Source organism: Populus trichocarpa, chromosome 15 (assembly GCF_000002775.5).
Source record: "Populus trichocarpa isolate Nisqually-1 chromosome 15, P.trichocarpa_v4.1, whole genome shotgun sequence".
Lineage (NCBI taxonomy): Eukaryota > Viridiplantae > Streptophyta > Magnoliopsida > Malpighiales > Salicaceae > Populus > Populus trichocarpa.
Genome location: NC_037299.2, coordinates 4,726,099 through 4,741,371, shown reverse-complemented (window position 1 = coordinate 4,741,371; position 15,273 = coordinate 4,726,099). Strand labels below are relative to the sequence as shown.

Here is a 15,273-nt window from a genome sequence, read left to right as displayed (position 1 = left end):
GAATTTCAGCCTTTACTACCTTGGGATGTCACAAGGCAACATTGGATGATCTTGATCTTTGATATCAACGCCTTGGTCAAATTAATTTTAAAGATTTATCAAAAATTTCTAAAAAGAAAGTTGTACAAGGACTACCAAATATGCAAACAGTCAAGACAATGGTGTGAGGAGCATGTTAAAAAGGAAAACAAACTAAAGCTTAACACAAAAAGATAGCTGACATTTTGACATCAAGACCACTTGAATTATTGCACATGGATCTAATGGGTCAAACTCAAACCGATAGTATTGGTGAAAAGAAGTATATCATAATCAGCGTAAATGATTATTCAAATATATTTGGGTTATACTATTAAGAAATAAATCTGAATCTTTTGATTTTGTAGGGAAATTGTTTAGAAGATTGCAAACAGAACAAGATCTCTCTATCTCTAAAATCCATAGCGATCACAGGAAAGAATTTGAAAATAGTAATTTTTCATCTTTTTATGATGATAGGATATACATCAAGAATTTTCTGCTCCAATCACTCCTTAACAAAATAGTGTAGTTAAGAGGAAGAATAAAGTTGTACAAAAATAGCTCGGACAATACTGAATTGCAAGAAAGTTGCAATGCACTTCTACAGGAAAGCTATCAATACAACTGTCCACATTTTAAATCATGTTGTATTTATAATACGTACAAAACTCACCCCTTATGAGTTATGGAATCATAAGAAACTCATAGTCAAATACTTCAAAGTATTTGGAAGTTCTTGCTACATCTTGAGAGATCAAGAAAACTTACATAAGTTTGATAGCAAGAGCAATAGAGGAATTTTTCTTGGATATTCATCACACAGGAATTTAAGTTGTGTCATTTACGAACTCAAATTGTCATGGAAACAATCAATGTGGTTATTGATGACAATCTGAAGGAACCTGTCATGAACAATCTTGATGACATGTTTGTATGAAGCAATAGAAGAAACCTCATCTGAACAAGATGAACGCTGTAAGGAAGGAAGTTCTATGCACAGGTTTGAACAGTCCCAAGAAAAAAAACCTTCCTCGAGGATAAAGCATAATTATCCTAAAAAGAACATCATTGGGAAATTAGATGAAGGTATGAGGTTAGAAAAAGAATTATTAATCAAGTCTCATATGTGTGTTACTTGTCATAGGTTGAACCTTAAAAGGTTGAAGAAGCTCTACAAGAAAGCTGGATCAATGCCATGCACAAGGAACTGAATCAATTCACTAAAAATGATGTATGAGAGCCGGTTCCACGTCATGATAGTCATAACATAATTGAAACCAAATGGATCTTCAAAAAGAAATCAGATGAGCATGGAACAATTATAAAAAAACAAAGCAAGACTGGGGGCATACTACTTATATTTGCTTGTTGCTAGAACTTTAAACTATACCAAATGAATATGAAGAGTGCTTTCATGAATAAGATTCTATAAGAAAGGGTATATGTAGAATAACCTATAAAGGTTTCACTAATCATTTGTTTCTTGATCATGTGTACAAATTAAAGAAAGCCCTTTATGGTTTAAAACAAGCATCGCATGCCTGGTATGAACAGTTAACAAAATACCTATTAAATAACTATTTTCAAAGAGGTCATACTGACAAGAAACTCTTCATAAGAAAAATAGGTAAGGAAACACTCATTGTTCAAATTTATGTTAATAACATTGTGTTTGGAGCTACTCATGATTCATTTTCTCATGAGTTTGCTAACGAGATAAAATATGAATTTGAGATGAGTATGATTGGTGAGTTAAATTTCTTTCTTGGCATACAAGTTAAGCAATATGATAATGGAATTTTTATTTCTCAATCAAAGTATGCACGAGATATAGTTAAGAAGTTTGGTATAGAAGGTAAGAGTCATGCTCGAACCCCTATGAGCACTTCAGTCAAGATTAGTTCAGACTCCGCAGGTAAGTGTGTTGATTCCACACTTTATAGAAGCATGATAGGAAGTTTGCTCTACATAATTGCAACCAGACCTGATATTGCTTTTAGTGTTGGTGTGTGTGCTGGATTTCAGTCTAATCCAAAAGAATCACACCTTGCTATAATCAATAGAATCTTTAAATACTTAAGTGCCATATCTGATTATGGTATTTAGTATTCAAAATACTCGAATTTAAGTTTGGTAAGTTACTCAAATGCTGACTAGGCTAGTAACGTTGGTGATAGAAAGGCATATTATGAGATTGTTTTTATGTTGGTGGAAATTTGGCAACATGGATGAGCAAGAAACAAAATTCAATTTCTTTGTCCACTACTAAAGTTGAATACATTGTTGCTGGAAGTTGTTACACACAATTTTTTTAGATGAAAAAGATTTTACAGGATTATGGTTTTACTTAAGATACTATGACTGTTTATTGTGATAATTCTAGTGTCATTAGTATCTTTAAGAATTCTATGTAATATTCACAAACCAAACATATTGACATAAGGCGTCATATCATTCGAGACTTGGTTGAATGAAAAAATTATGACATTAGAACATGTCAAAATTGAACATCAATTAGCTGGTCTTTTTCACAAAACCTTTGGATAGTTTTAGGTTTGAGTTTCTTAGAAAATATGTTGGTGTAAGCAACATGCCATGATTTTTTAAGATAATGTCCTTGTATATATTTAAAAAAATTTAAAAAATGATTTTTTTTCTTTGTCTTACAGTTAACAAGTTGCTGACATTAAAACAAAGAAAGAAACCTATAAATATACTCAACATATGCATAGGAACTTCTATGCTATGGCTGCATGCAATACTTTTAATCTAAACTTTATGCATATGCACTATTATCTGAATAACTGTTTAAAGTTTTTGCATGAAAATACTTTTTGAGTATGTTATGAATTGTTAAGAACACTAACAATTGTTCTCATGCCAATTGATTATGCTTGCAGGAATTTTTGTTTGATCTAAACTTGATGTTTACTAATCCATTTATGTATGTTTTGTCACAAATCAGGCCAAATGGAGAGATTATAAATGTTATTTTATTAGCTTAGATCAATAAATATCTTTTTACGGTTGGTAAACTAGATTTATTGCATGAGAATGTCTTATAATTATTATTATTAATTTTTTTTCTTTCAATTAGAGATAATTATTTTTGTTTTGGACTGGTTTGAATTTGGTTTGGTATTGTTTTTTTTTTTTTTTTTTTATCAAATTAGATCAAACTAGAAAACCCAATTTTTATTTTTTGGACTTTTTGGGTTTTTTTTATACTAATTATTGGGTTTTTTTTTGGGCATTTCTAATAAACAAACAATTCTAACAAATCTCTCATGAGACAGTGGAGGTTTTATAAAACAACCTAACAACAACCAAGGAAGTAAACAGAACATCTGACAAAGACTGAATATAAGGTAGTAACTGTTGCAGAGTGGTAACAAAATATCCATTTCTTCATTATTGTTCTTATAACAAGTCTATAAAAATAAGAAAAAAAAATCATGGAGGAGTTCCCCAACTAATAGAAATTAAATGGTGGGGGGAGTGGGAGCTAATTTGGAATTTTTGACTGCTTGGGGGGGGGGGGGGGCGCGGGCCAACAGTAATATATAAAGTATAAACACCGTTAAGTTAGGAAAGAGCACAACACCAAAATAATAACATATCTGGTTCAATTGATTTTAAATTTTGAAAAATAAAATTGAACCAGACTAGAATTTTTTGTATTTTTTTAAATCTCTTGTTATTTTTCTCAACTTTTGGTTTTTTGATTTAATTATTTTTTATTTTTGTCTCGCCCCTACTTTCAATGATGGCGAGGACTGGCTAGTAACATCGTTGTCACAACATAATCTCCAAACAAACCAGAATTAACTGGGACACTTAAGAGGCGTGGAACATAAAAGGCCACTTTCCACATTTCAATGATCACCACACAGAAAAGAAAAGGGCAAGGCCTAAAGGAGAGTTTCACTCCTCTTCTTACGCCCTTTCTCTTTCATTTACACGGAATACCAAACAAAATCATAATAAAAAAGAAAAAGAAAACAGACTTTGACTTTTCCTTTTAAAATGGAATTCTAATGTGAATCTAATACCTGTGTTGTGTTCTTGTTGTCTAGTTTAATAACAACACTTTCTCTCATGACATGACGACCAAGTTATATGCATGTCTTCTTTCTGTTTGACCTTAAAACGACGTGTGTATTGCTTTGTTCCACGTCTTTCTCTCAGGTGGCTCCCTTTTTCTTCTCTTTTTTTTATAATTGAATTGAATCCATTTTGTTTTTTATTTTGATATTTAGTTATTTGATGATCGCATTGTCTTGAATGTACCAGCATTGTGTTGTTTGTTTTAGTTTTGGTAATTGTCATCTGGGTTCCTTTAAAATTATGATCTCTTAGCTCATCCATTATAAGTGTGTGCGTATATGCATATATATATATATATATATATAGTAACTCGGTTTATTTCCTTTCTGTTTCTTTTTTTTTCCCTTCTGCTCATTATTGGTAGAAATCCTGTTTTGCTATTTCCAATGGGGATGGTGATTCTAGCTCATATTGCATGAATTTGATATCTGCATTTTGTTGCAAATTCATCAGTTTCTGTGAAGTTTTCTGGTAACCAATCTTCTTGGTCTTAGACTATGGTTTTAATTATCTGATGCTTGCTCTCTTCTTTTTAACTTTCCCATTGTTCACCTTAATGCTGAAATGAGTCGTGAATGTGGGAATAATTTCTGCAATCATACAGTATCTAGTGCCTAGTTATGTTTGTTCTTATAGTGAACTCAAATGAAACACCCTGTTTGCTTTTCTTGGTTAAAGGGGGATTTTTGCATAATTCATCAGTCTCGTGATGGTTGCTCTTAAAAACTTCTCAGGACTGCTCTGGAAAATTGTGAGGAATTATGCAGATGCCATGCTTTCATAATTGACTTCAAAGGTAAGCAATGAATTCAGCTTCGGATCACCCCATGGTACAAAATGGGAGAGCCAATAGCTCAAAGGTATCTGTCAGTTCGGGTGTTTTTGAACCAACTGTAATTCGTAACAATGACATTGAAGGTAAGAAAAAACTTACTTTCCTTTTAACTGCAGTTGTTTTTGTCCTTTGAACTGAATTTCTTCTTCTCTTTTTGCCCTATCTCCAGCCAATAAGCGAGCCGTATTGGTGGAGTGGATGAATAGCATTGTTCCTAGTCTAAATTTGCCAGTAAAAGCTTCATCCGAGGAGTTGAGAGCCTGCTTGATCGATGGCACTGTTCTACTACAGCTTTTAAATAAGCTTAGACCTGGTTATGCATACAAGGTTGCTTATTTGTTTTGCTATTTATAGTCGAGTTACTTATGAGTTGATGAATCAGCATTTGCCTAGTTGATTTGATTGTGCATTTCTATTTCAGGCTGGTAGTTCTAGCTCTGAAAATGTTAAGAAGTTTCAGGCAAGTATGGATGAATTGGGGATTCTCAAGTTCGAACCGTCGGACCTGGAGAAGGTAATCCAATGTTTGTCTGCTCTATTGTCCCCCCCATAGATTAATGTTATGCATATGAACATTTGAATGCTAAGTAAGAAGCAAGTTTATAGGTATGCTTTCCATCTACCAAAAATTCATGATTTTGCCAGCTTCATACACTTCGTTTCAATTTTGAACAATGATAATGCTGTCAACTAGAGCTAGTCTTTACCACTTCTTGGTGGTCTGTGCACATGCAGGATTTTATTATTCTTCTGGCGTCTCTCTCTCTCTCTGTATCCATCTGCTGTGTTTCAAATCTGCAGGGATCTATGAAGAACGTTATGGATTGCCTTTCAACACTTCGAGCACAATTCGCATATATGGGAGTTGTTTCTCCCACTGGTGGGATTAAATATGGCAGCCCTCGTGGGGATGCATCTTCCAATGGCCTTTCTTCTTCAACATTTGGGGAAGAAAAGCGAAAGTTTTCTCCAGAGTCAAAAATTCAACAAGCCTTGCGTAGTCCTGTTATGACAGGTATGGCTTACTCTCTCCCGTGATCGAAGTATACGGTTTTCATATGCGCACTTGATTGGCTTAAAAGGCTGGGCATGAAGAGTTTTCATATGTGCACTATAATACTGAACCTGAAGCAATTTTTAAGCTGATCTTATGCTATATGAAAATAGCACGCAACTTTCCTCTGCATGTATGACTAAAATGCAGATAAATTGTACTTTCAAGTCTATTAAAGTCTTACATGCTGTTTTTGAAATTTAAAAGCATCTTTAACGTTATTCTCATATTCAACAGAGCCATCAGCTGCATCCATGCCCCATGTTGTACATAAGTTCCATGAGATGTTTCAACTGAAACAAGGCTGCTATTCAGATCTTTCTGCTGCAAAAATCTCTGAAATGATGAAATCAAATAGTTTGGATGTAAGTTTTCATTTGTATTATTTGATGAACTCTCATGTTTTCTTATGTTACAGTTTTCTCATTAACGTTTTCATTCTGAGCCCTTGTCAGTAACATTTCAACATCTTGTTTGCAGAATGCACCAACTCAGTCACTTTTGAGTGTTGTGAATGGAATATTGGATGAGAGCATTGAAAGAAAGAGTGACGAGATACCACATGTATGTAATAGGGGTAACATTAAGTACATTAAATATGTTTCTGTATCTATGTATTTCTGCAACTACTATGCGTGCGTGCATGCATGCATACATACACTTGAATAGTTTATAGGTATGGTTAACATTTATTTTGTTTCTCAGCGTGTGGCTTGTCTGTTGAGAAAGGTTGTACAAGAGATTGAACGCCGTATTTCAACTCAAGCAGAACACTTAAGAACAGTAAGAATCATTTTGCCTTTTTTTAAAAAAAAAATTGAATTGTTTCTCCATGATTGACTGTACCAATGGCAATATCTTTATGCTTCTCTCCCTTCAGCAAAATAATCTATTTAAGGTTCGTGAGGAGAAGTACCAGTCAAGAATCAGAGTACTTGAAGCCCTGGCTTCTGGGACTGGTGAAGAGAGGGGGGTATGGAAAACTTATTTAAGACTAGACTGGTACAAACCTTTCCAAAATACACCTGTTTTTCTTATATTAATATTTTTTCAGGTTGTCATGGACCAGCTTCAACAAATTAAGGTATGTTTCAGAGACAAGAAAAAACAATTCTTAAGTTATTTACACCATAACTTGCTCAGTGAACTGCTTGTATTTGTCACTCTTTCCGGAATTATTCTTTTGCTATCTTCTCACATACTACTGATAGTTGTTCCTTATGTTCTGCATACAATTTCTGGTGGATTCGTGTGTCCTGACAAATGTCAATCTCTTTTGCGTAGTTCTCTTTTAGCGGACTCCTTTGAGCTGTTAGCCAGACTACATAAATATATTCTAATTGTGGTTTGTTTCAGTTTTTCTTTTATTTCTTCTGGCTAGTTTAGTAAGTATTAGAATGGGTGCATTTTACTATCCAAAAAAGAAAGAAAAGAATCATTTTCTTGTGCTTGTTGTGTGGATGTTCTTCATAATATTCATATAATGGGATTTTTTTTTCTCTCATTACAGATTGAGAAGTCCAAAATGGAAGAAGAGAAGAAAATTGGAGTGGACCATGTTGCTAAGTTGACCAAAGAGCAGGAGCAAAGAGATCTTGAACTTTCAGCCTTGAAACAAGAATTAGAATTAGTGAAACAGACACATGAACTACATCGCTTGCAAATGGAAACAGAAGCTAAGGCTGCTAAAGGTGGCCTTGAGGGGAGATTAAAAGAGCTTGAAATCCACTTGGAAGATTCGAGGAACCAAGTGAGAGTGCTTGAGGCATATTCTCAGTCAAAATCTAAGATGTTCAACAAGAAAGAACACATCTTTAAGAGCTTTGTTGAGCTTCAATTTGGTGCACTGAAGGTATAATATAACTAGGTAGTCTTTTAGCCTTGCAGCATTTTGTATCACGAATCTGACTGAATCTATGAAAACGTTTAGGAACTGAGGTTGTCCTCTAAGTCCATCAAGCATGAAATTTTAGAAGTACAACAAAGCTACTTGGAGGAATTCAATGGCCTAGGTTTGTTGGTTATTAGTACAGTTTGTCAATTTATGCAATAGTGATGGCAAGTTTTATAATATATAATTCTGATCTTGCTCAGGAGTAAAGTTAAAAGCATTAATTGATGCAACTGGGGATTATCATATAGTCCTTGCTGAAAATAGGAGGATGTTTAATGAGCTTCAGGAACTAAAAGGTGCCGCTGCTAGCCTCTGCTGTACCAGGTTTACACGTTGGTTCAGTCTTTTAACGTGTAATTCTTCCATTTTGTTTTGCAGGAAACATCAGAGTTTATTGCCGGATAAGGCCATTTCTTCCTGGGCATGGTGAAAAACATACAACGGTAGAATATATAGGTGAACACGGAGAGTTAGCAGTTGTGAATCCCTCCAAACAAGGGAAAGATAGACGCCGCAATTTTAAGTTCAATAAGGTCTTCGGTCCAGATTCTACTCAAGGTTTTCATCTCTTCATCTTTTTCAATGTGGATAGGGCTTACATGAGCATGCTATATTGTTTTTGTGCTTTTTTACGTTCTACTGGCATGACCGTGGAAGAAAATTCTTGCCATCTCTAACCTGCTATCTGCTCTGGATATTGGCAGCTGAGGTATATTCAGACACTCAACCGTTGATACGTTCTGTCCTGGATGGATACAGCGTATGTATATTTGCTTATGGACAAACTGGTTCGGGAAAAACTTACACAATGGTATGGGTTATTGACGTGTGTATCATTGTGTTTAGTCTCATTTCATGCAATAAAGTTTTCTGGCAATTCTAACTCAACTTGACTTACTGTTGCAGACAGGTCCTAATGGAGCATCTGAAGAGGATTGGGGGGTTAATTATCGGGCTCTAAATGACCTATTCAGTATTTCTCAGAATAGAAGAGACTCCCTGATATATGAGATTCAGGTTCAGATGGTTGAAATATATAACGAACAAGTGCGTGATTTACTATTGAGTGATGGTTCTCAGAAAAAATATCCTTTACAAAGTTCAGATTTTTCATCAGGGATGGTTTATTTTGTCCTTTACAAATTTCAGATTTAATTTAGGATTCATATTATTGTTTTTAAAGAGAAATGCTGAATTTTCCACCTATTTCTTTCTATAATGTGTACTATTCGAATGAAGAGCACACTACAATACTCTCAAATATTTTGTTTCCCTTGATTTGCACACACTCGGGATTATTTCTACTGTCCAACCCAATGGTTTGGCTGTACCAGATGCTAGCATGCATCCTGTTACATCAACTTCAGACGTGTTAGAATTAATAGATGTTGGACTAAAAAACAGAGCTGTTGGAGCCACTGCCATGAATGAAAGAAGTAGCCGCTCTCATAGGTACTTACAATCAATCTTTGTTTTATCTTTACTTCCATATTACATTTGTCTCAAATTTAGTTGTGATTTTGATTTTATCTCTGTGCACACAGTGTTGTCAGTATCCATGTTCGTGGAAAGGATTTGCATTCTGGTGCTGCTTTACATGGTAATCTTCATTTAGTGGATCTAGCAGGGAGCGAAAGGGTAGATCGCTCTGAGGCAACTGGAGACAGACTTAGGGAAGCACAACATATAAACAAATCGTTATCTGCCCTCGGGGATGTCATTTTCGCTCTTGCACAAAAGAATTCTCATGTACCATATAGAAACAGCAAGCTCACTCAACTACTTCAAAGCTCTTTAGGTACTGCTTTTTGGTGTTCCCTTCTTGTCTTAAACTTCCTCGAGTTATTCCCTAGTTCAATATGCTGGTGACCTTTCTTGAAAGCTTGTGGTAAACTACTTTTAGACTTGATATGAATGTATATTTCCTTACCTTTCACATTACAGGAGGTCAAGCAAAGACGCTTATGTTTGTACAGCTCAATCCTGATGTTAGTTCATATTCTGAAACTATAAGCACTCTGAAGTTTGCAGAGAGGGTCTCTGGAGTTGAGCTAGGTGCAGCTCGAAGCAGCAAAGAGGGCAGAGATGTTAGGGAATTAATGGGCCAGGTTTGTTCTGGTGTTATATACAATACCATCCTTCTTCAGATCATATTTCTGGCTGGAACTCAATGGATTCAGTTTTGTTCAATTAAATCTACAAATAGTTCACTAAGGTTAAAACAGAATGGAAGGACACACAAGACAGTTCGTAAATTAATAATACCAGTAGCTGCTTGAGTTTTCTGAAAAATTACCTTGATTGCGTCATCTGAAACTACATGGTTGGACTTGAAAAGTGCTAGAGTACTTTGTTTTTTGTTGATTTATGATTTATATCTTAGTCTTAACAGTATCTCAACCTGAAAAATCAATGAAATGGCAATAAAACACAAAGAGTGAATGATAAAACTTTGTTATGTGCTGTAATGAATTTATTAAAAAAATATTTGTGTTCAGCCTGTGGTGTTCTTAAGTTCTAATAATTAGGTAATTCTGCTATTTCAACATTCTCTTGGAACTGCCTAAACTCAGTCTGATATTGTAGAATTTTTATTCATTACAAATAATGGAAATCTGGGAAGAGTTCCACACAGAACGAAAATAAGTAGAAGTGAAACTGATGCATGTTGGAGTTGGACTAAACTTAGAAAAGAAATAATTTGCTGATTAACTGATGAGAAACATGGTTTAAACAGATTTAACTATTTCTCTGCTCACATTAACTCCAAAGGTGCCCTGAGAACTTTGAACTCCCGAGAACATTCAGGAGTAACATATATGCATGATTAGCTCTTTATGCCCATTAGTGACTTAATAGGTAAACAGAACATTTCATCTTCCATCCAAGTACATGCAACCAATAGACAATAAAAAATTTAAGAAGCTGAATTTATATTACAGCACAGCACATGTGGTTAGTGCTTTCTGAATCTTCTATTCATCATGCAGGTGGCATCTCTCAAAGACACAATTGCAAAAAAAGATGATGAGATTGAGCAGTTGCAATTAATAAAAGATCATAAAAACGAGTATCCTGGTTCAGCGAGGTATGGTGATTCTTCTGCAAGCTATGATTCTTCAGGTGTTATTCCTCATAGAACCCGAAAACCATCAGACAGGAGAAGTGTAGGAAGTGAGACTGCTTCTTATCAGGAAAGCATTTCAGAGTGCAGTGACAAGCATTCTGAAGCTGGTTCCCAGCAATCAAAACTTTCTGATGGGGACACAGGTCATGATATGTCATTTGCAGATGCTGAGATATTAAGATTTGAAGATGGAGACCATGAGGATAGATTAAGTGACATTTCTGAGAGTGTTCTTTCAGTGGGAACAGAACCTGATGACACAACAGATCAAGGCACAAAACTATCACAGACATTGCGGAAGTGAGTGACGAATTTCTAGTGTTTTTTTCTGTTTCCTTGAGATTTTTTGACATGATCTTACATGCATCTTATAAAAATCTATTTTTCTTTCAAAATGAAAGGGAGGTGCTTTTTTGACAGGACAACAATGCTTTGAAAGTGATAATTTGTGTCAATAGTAAAGCTTTGGACTTTCAGTTTTCAGTTATATACATATATTTGCAGACATGGGATTTTAAGAACTTGGTTTTATGCAGGAGTAAAGTGGCATCTACGATTCGACTCCTACAAAACCAAACGCAAAACGCATCAAAGACAGTGACTGTGTCAAGGGACAGCCCAAAAGGGTCCGCAAGTAAGTAAAATAAGATAGGAATGAGCAGATTGTCTTCCTCGGTGATTATACTTTAATTTCTCTCTTGAATTTCCCATAACTGGTTCTTTCAGGTATTAAGAAAACTGTCAATTCCAACCTAGTCAAGCCTTCAAAGCGGTGGCAGTAAATTAGAAGCCATTCATTGAGTTTATCAAGATTACTTTTCATTCATTGATTTCTTCATATAAGTTAATTTATGTCTTTATTCACTGACTTGCAGTGATATGTAGTGTTTATAATCATAGATATATCGAGGCTTCTATCCCCTCCATGAGTTCTATATTCTTTCTTCCATTTCCGATTCTTACAAAGGGACAGTTTTGTATTTACTTCGAACTGAAGCAACAAAACCTTAGAAATGTAAATTCTCTCTGAAATGCAGACTGTAAAGTCCTTCGAACAATTTATTATACGTGCCTGTCATGTTCATGTTATTGGGACTGAATATTCATTCCTTACACTGAAGGAAAATGGTGCAAGTAAAATATATAAGCTTTACTGCCTGCGGAATGAGGATCTCATCACGTGTCTGCCTCACTGCTGGTTATCTTTGCTCTAAATTGCCAGAAACGAAGCCGAGTGTTTTGAAAATTAGCTCAGAAGCTAAGGTAAATTACTATTTTTAAGTAACATTTTGATAAAAAGATGAGAACATCTGGAAATCTCACCTTTAAATTCATGCATTGTCATACAAATACTGATGCATGCAATGGTATGGTCCAGGGTAGGGGACCCTTCAGCCCATGAACTGCAATATATTACGTGCCTGCATTCCAAAGGTTCCTTTCAAGTTTCAAGTTAAAAAATATATTTAAAAAAAAATCTAGAATAATATAATTTCTATAAATTTCACATCCTTCCATTCCTTTAATTAAAATCTAAAATAATATATTAAAATCTCCAAAAATAGAGAAATTAAAATAGACATTCTAAATGGGAACTCTTGTATATATACCACAGTGACCCAAATTGTAAATGGAAAGTCCTAATCTCCGAATGAAGGGCTATAAACCATTTCCACGGTCACTCCTACCTTCCTGTAATACAAAGATGATATAAGGATATGGGCCCTTTCCACGTGGCATTCCGAGAGGGGTGCCTTACGATAAGGTTAACATCCAATCTCTACCTTCCATGTGTGGCCATCAGGACGTAATATCATCAAACTAAAGATCCAACGGCTAATATCCTAAAAAAAAAAAACTTTCAAAACCAAATGAGAACCGTTAGATGGAGGTGTGTCAAGAGTCAAGACCAAAGAGAAATGTTTCGCTAGTGTTATTATAAATGATGGAGGCTGATAACACATGGGATCTTTGTCAGGTTACTCAAAACATATTTGCGTATTGAAAAAAATAAATTTAATTTTTTATTGTGGAGATTCAAGAATTTTATTAGATAGATTTAGAGTTATTTAAAATTTATAAAAGATTAAGTGGAGATCAAATATTTTTTTCCGCTTTAAATAATTATTTCAAAACTAAGTTATTGCAAACCACAAGTTATTCACGTGTTTGGCTTCTAACGGTAATTTACATAAACTACTAGTAAAAAATCTACTAAACCTTTTTAGAAGAGAGGGATTTTCATACCTTTAAGTGTTAGCTCTTTTCTTTTATATTTTTTAAATGTTTTGTAACTTGCATAGTTTTTTATTCTTACTACTATATATAAATTAATAGGCATGGCATTTTATTTACAGAGAAACCTGAAAACTCTATAAATGGTAAAATATCAATTTTTCCTTCAATAATATCACATTTATGATTTCAGGATAATTTTAGAAATTTATTCAATCAAATCTCTATTTGATTTTTCTAAGTTTAGAATTGTAATTCTCTATATTAATTACATTCTAATTCTCAATTTCTAAAATTTATTTACAATCAAATCACACTTAATTAATTATGCTACCCTAGCTTAGGCTACCATGATGACACCATTCATTGGCCTCAAGTCCACCTATACTTTCCTAGCTACCTAAAAGACCAATGATATCATCTTTATTTCTAGCAATGATGACAGGTACAATACATGCAAGTAACCAAAATATAACAAGAGTTGTAATATAATTAGACTTACATTACAATAGAATTGTCTGGTTACTCATGGGAGCAAGACTAATGACATTTCAAGAATATAAGTAACATAACCATTTAGGATGTAGCCCAGTGGTAAGAGTTTGGGATTAAGGGGTTTGCTCTCTCTATGGTCTCAGGTTCGAGCCCTGTAGTTGCTCATATGATGGCCACTGGAGGCTTACATGATCATTAACTTCAGGGCCCGTGGAATTAGTCGAGGTGCGCGCAAGCTAACCCGAACATCCACGTTAATAATAAAAAAAAAGAATATGAGTAACATTTTCCATAAGGATTGTGAAATAAATATAAAATGATTTTGCACCTATCTTCATAACAAGTCATGGTTCATTGAAATCAAGTAACATATATATATATATATATATATATAACCACATTCCCTTTCAAAATAGTATTAGTGCTTAAAATCAAGTAATTCTTTACCAAAATTTCTACTAAAACTTTTGCAAAGTTTCCTTCTATATTTAAAACATATCAAGTTATCAACAATCACTTCTATACTTCTAAAATAATTTTTTAATTCTTGATCCAACCATCCTGGATCATTTCTTTTACCATAACATGACAACCATATGGTTGTCATCATCATCAACTCATCAAAATAAATTATTTTGATAGTCCAAGATAATATCATATAAAGCTATAAAGATATTACACATAACAATACAGTTTAAAAATGTTCTTACTTATTATATACACACATTCAAAATTGAACTATTTAGGATACATATCATCAAATGATAATTAGATTACATACAATCCAAATTACTTGACGTAACAAATCATACAATGTACAAAGTCTAATACTTAAAGCTAAACAATAATAATACAATCCTAAGCTATTGTTCTCAACAAGTCTGCGATGAACCTGAAGTCATACAATAGACATGTATCATTTTGTTAATACAATATTAAAAGGCATATAGTATTCAATAAAAGTATTCTTTAATCCCCTCCCCCCTCATTTTTTGTTGTTTTTGTCTAACTGAATCTTAAATTCAACAATTAATCATGTAGTTAATATCTTCTAAATCAATTCAATCTTGATTGATCCCATATTAATATTATTACTCTAACTATCACTTCCAAAAAATACTAATGAACATGACTACCTTATTTAATTATCTATAGATTCATTTATTTTTCACAAACATCAACTAGTCGAACCATCCTTTATGAATGCCCATAAATCCACCTAGCTCATCTTTTCTTACCCTTTATAATATTAATATTCACATTACAATTTCGTATTTAAAGAATTTACAGTTACAAAATATATGGAATTCTTATAACGGTACAAAGTGTAAAACACCTTCTTGGAACTTGTAAATACCCGGTACTCTTAATTGTTGTCCCCTCACCGCCACTTCTGTAACCTTTCGTGCATTAACAGGACACAAATTATTTTAACTCAATAGTTCATTATCAGAATTGTATTCAGATTCTTACTTAGTTTTACATTGTCAACCCAATTAAAAAGA

The 15,273-nt window shown here is 33.9% G+C and overlaps 1 protein-coding gene across 2 annotated transcripts; it reads left to right on the top strand.

The window, feature by feature from the left end:
* The first annotated feature begins 3,996 nt into the window (after positions 1 to 3,996).
* LOC7453872 (kinesin-like protein KIN-14C) lies at positions 3,997 to 12,103 on the top strand. Of its 2 annotated transcripts, none has more exons than XM_052447478.1 (22): positions 3,997 to 4,209; positions 4,863 to 5,046; positions 5,133 to 5,290; positions 5,385 to 5,477; positions 5,765 to 5,978; positions 6,255 to 6,382; positions 6,498 to 6,581; positions 6,723 to 6,800; positions 6,898 to 6,990; positions 7,072 to 7,101; positions 7,528 to 7,869; positions 7,948 to 8,029; positions 8,112 to 8,207; positions 8,290 to 8,469; positions 8,616 to 8,722; positions 8,818 to 8,997; positions 9,200 to 9,363; positions 9,456 to 9,709; positions 9,856 to 10,019; positions 10,902 to 11,338; positions 11,575 to 11,672; positions 11,765 to 12,103. In XM_052447478.1, the coding sequence occupies exons 2-22, from the start codon at positions 4,932 to 4,934 to the stop codon at positions 11,818 to 11,820; spliced, it is 3,153 nt and encodes a 1,050-aa protein (XP_052303438.1). In that variant the 5' UTR covers positions 3,997 to 4,209; positions 4,863 to 4,931; the 3' UTR covers positions 11,821 to 12,103. The 2 variants fall into 2 exon arrangements, with proteins under 2 accessions (XP_052303438.1, XP_052303439.1); XM_052447479.1 differs by lacking the exon at positions 3,997 to 4,209 and adding an exon at positions 4,264 to 4,339.
* Positions 12,104 to 15,273: the final 3,170 nt, after the last annotated feature.

What these genes read in the sequence shown, in the direction of transcription:
- LOC7453872 (XM_052447478.1), top strand. Translation starts at nt 4,932, where the DNA reads ATGAATTCAGCTTCGGATCACCCCATGGTACAAAATGGGAGAGCCAAT. An exon ending in CGGGAAAAACTTACACAATG is followed by an intron (nt 8,723 to 8,817) that starts GTATGGGTTATT and finishes TTACTGTTGCAG; the next exon opens with ACAGGTCCTAATGGAGCATC. An exon ending in GTGATGGTTCTCAGAAAAAA is followed by an intron (nt 8,998 to 9,199) that starts TATCCTTTACAA and finishes GATTTGCACACA; the next exon opens with CTCGGGATTATTTCTACTGT.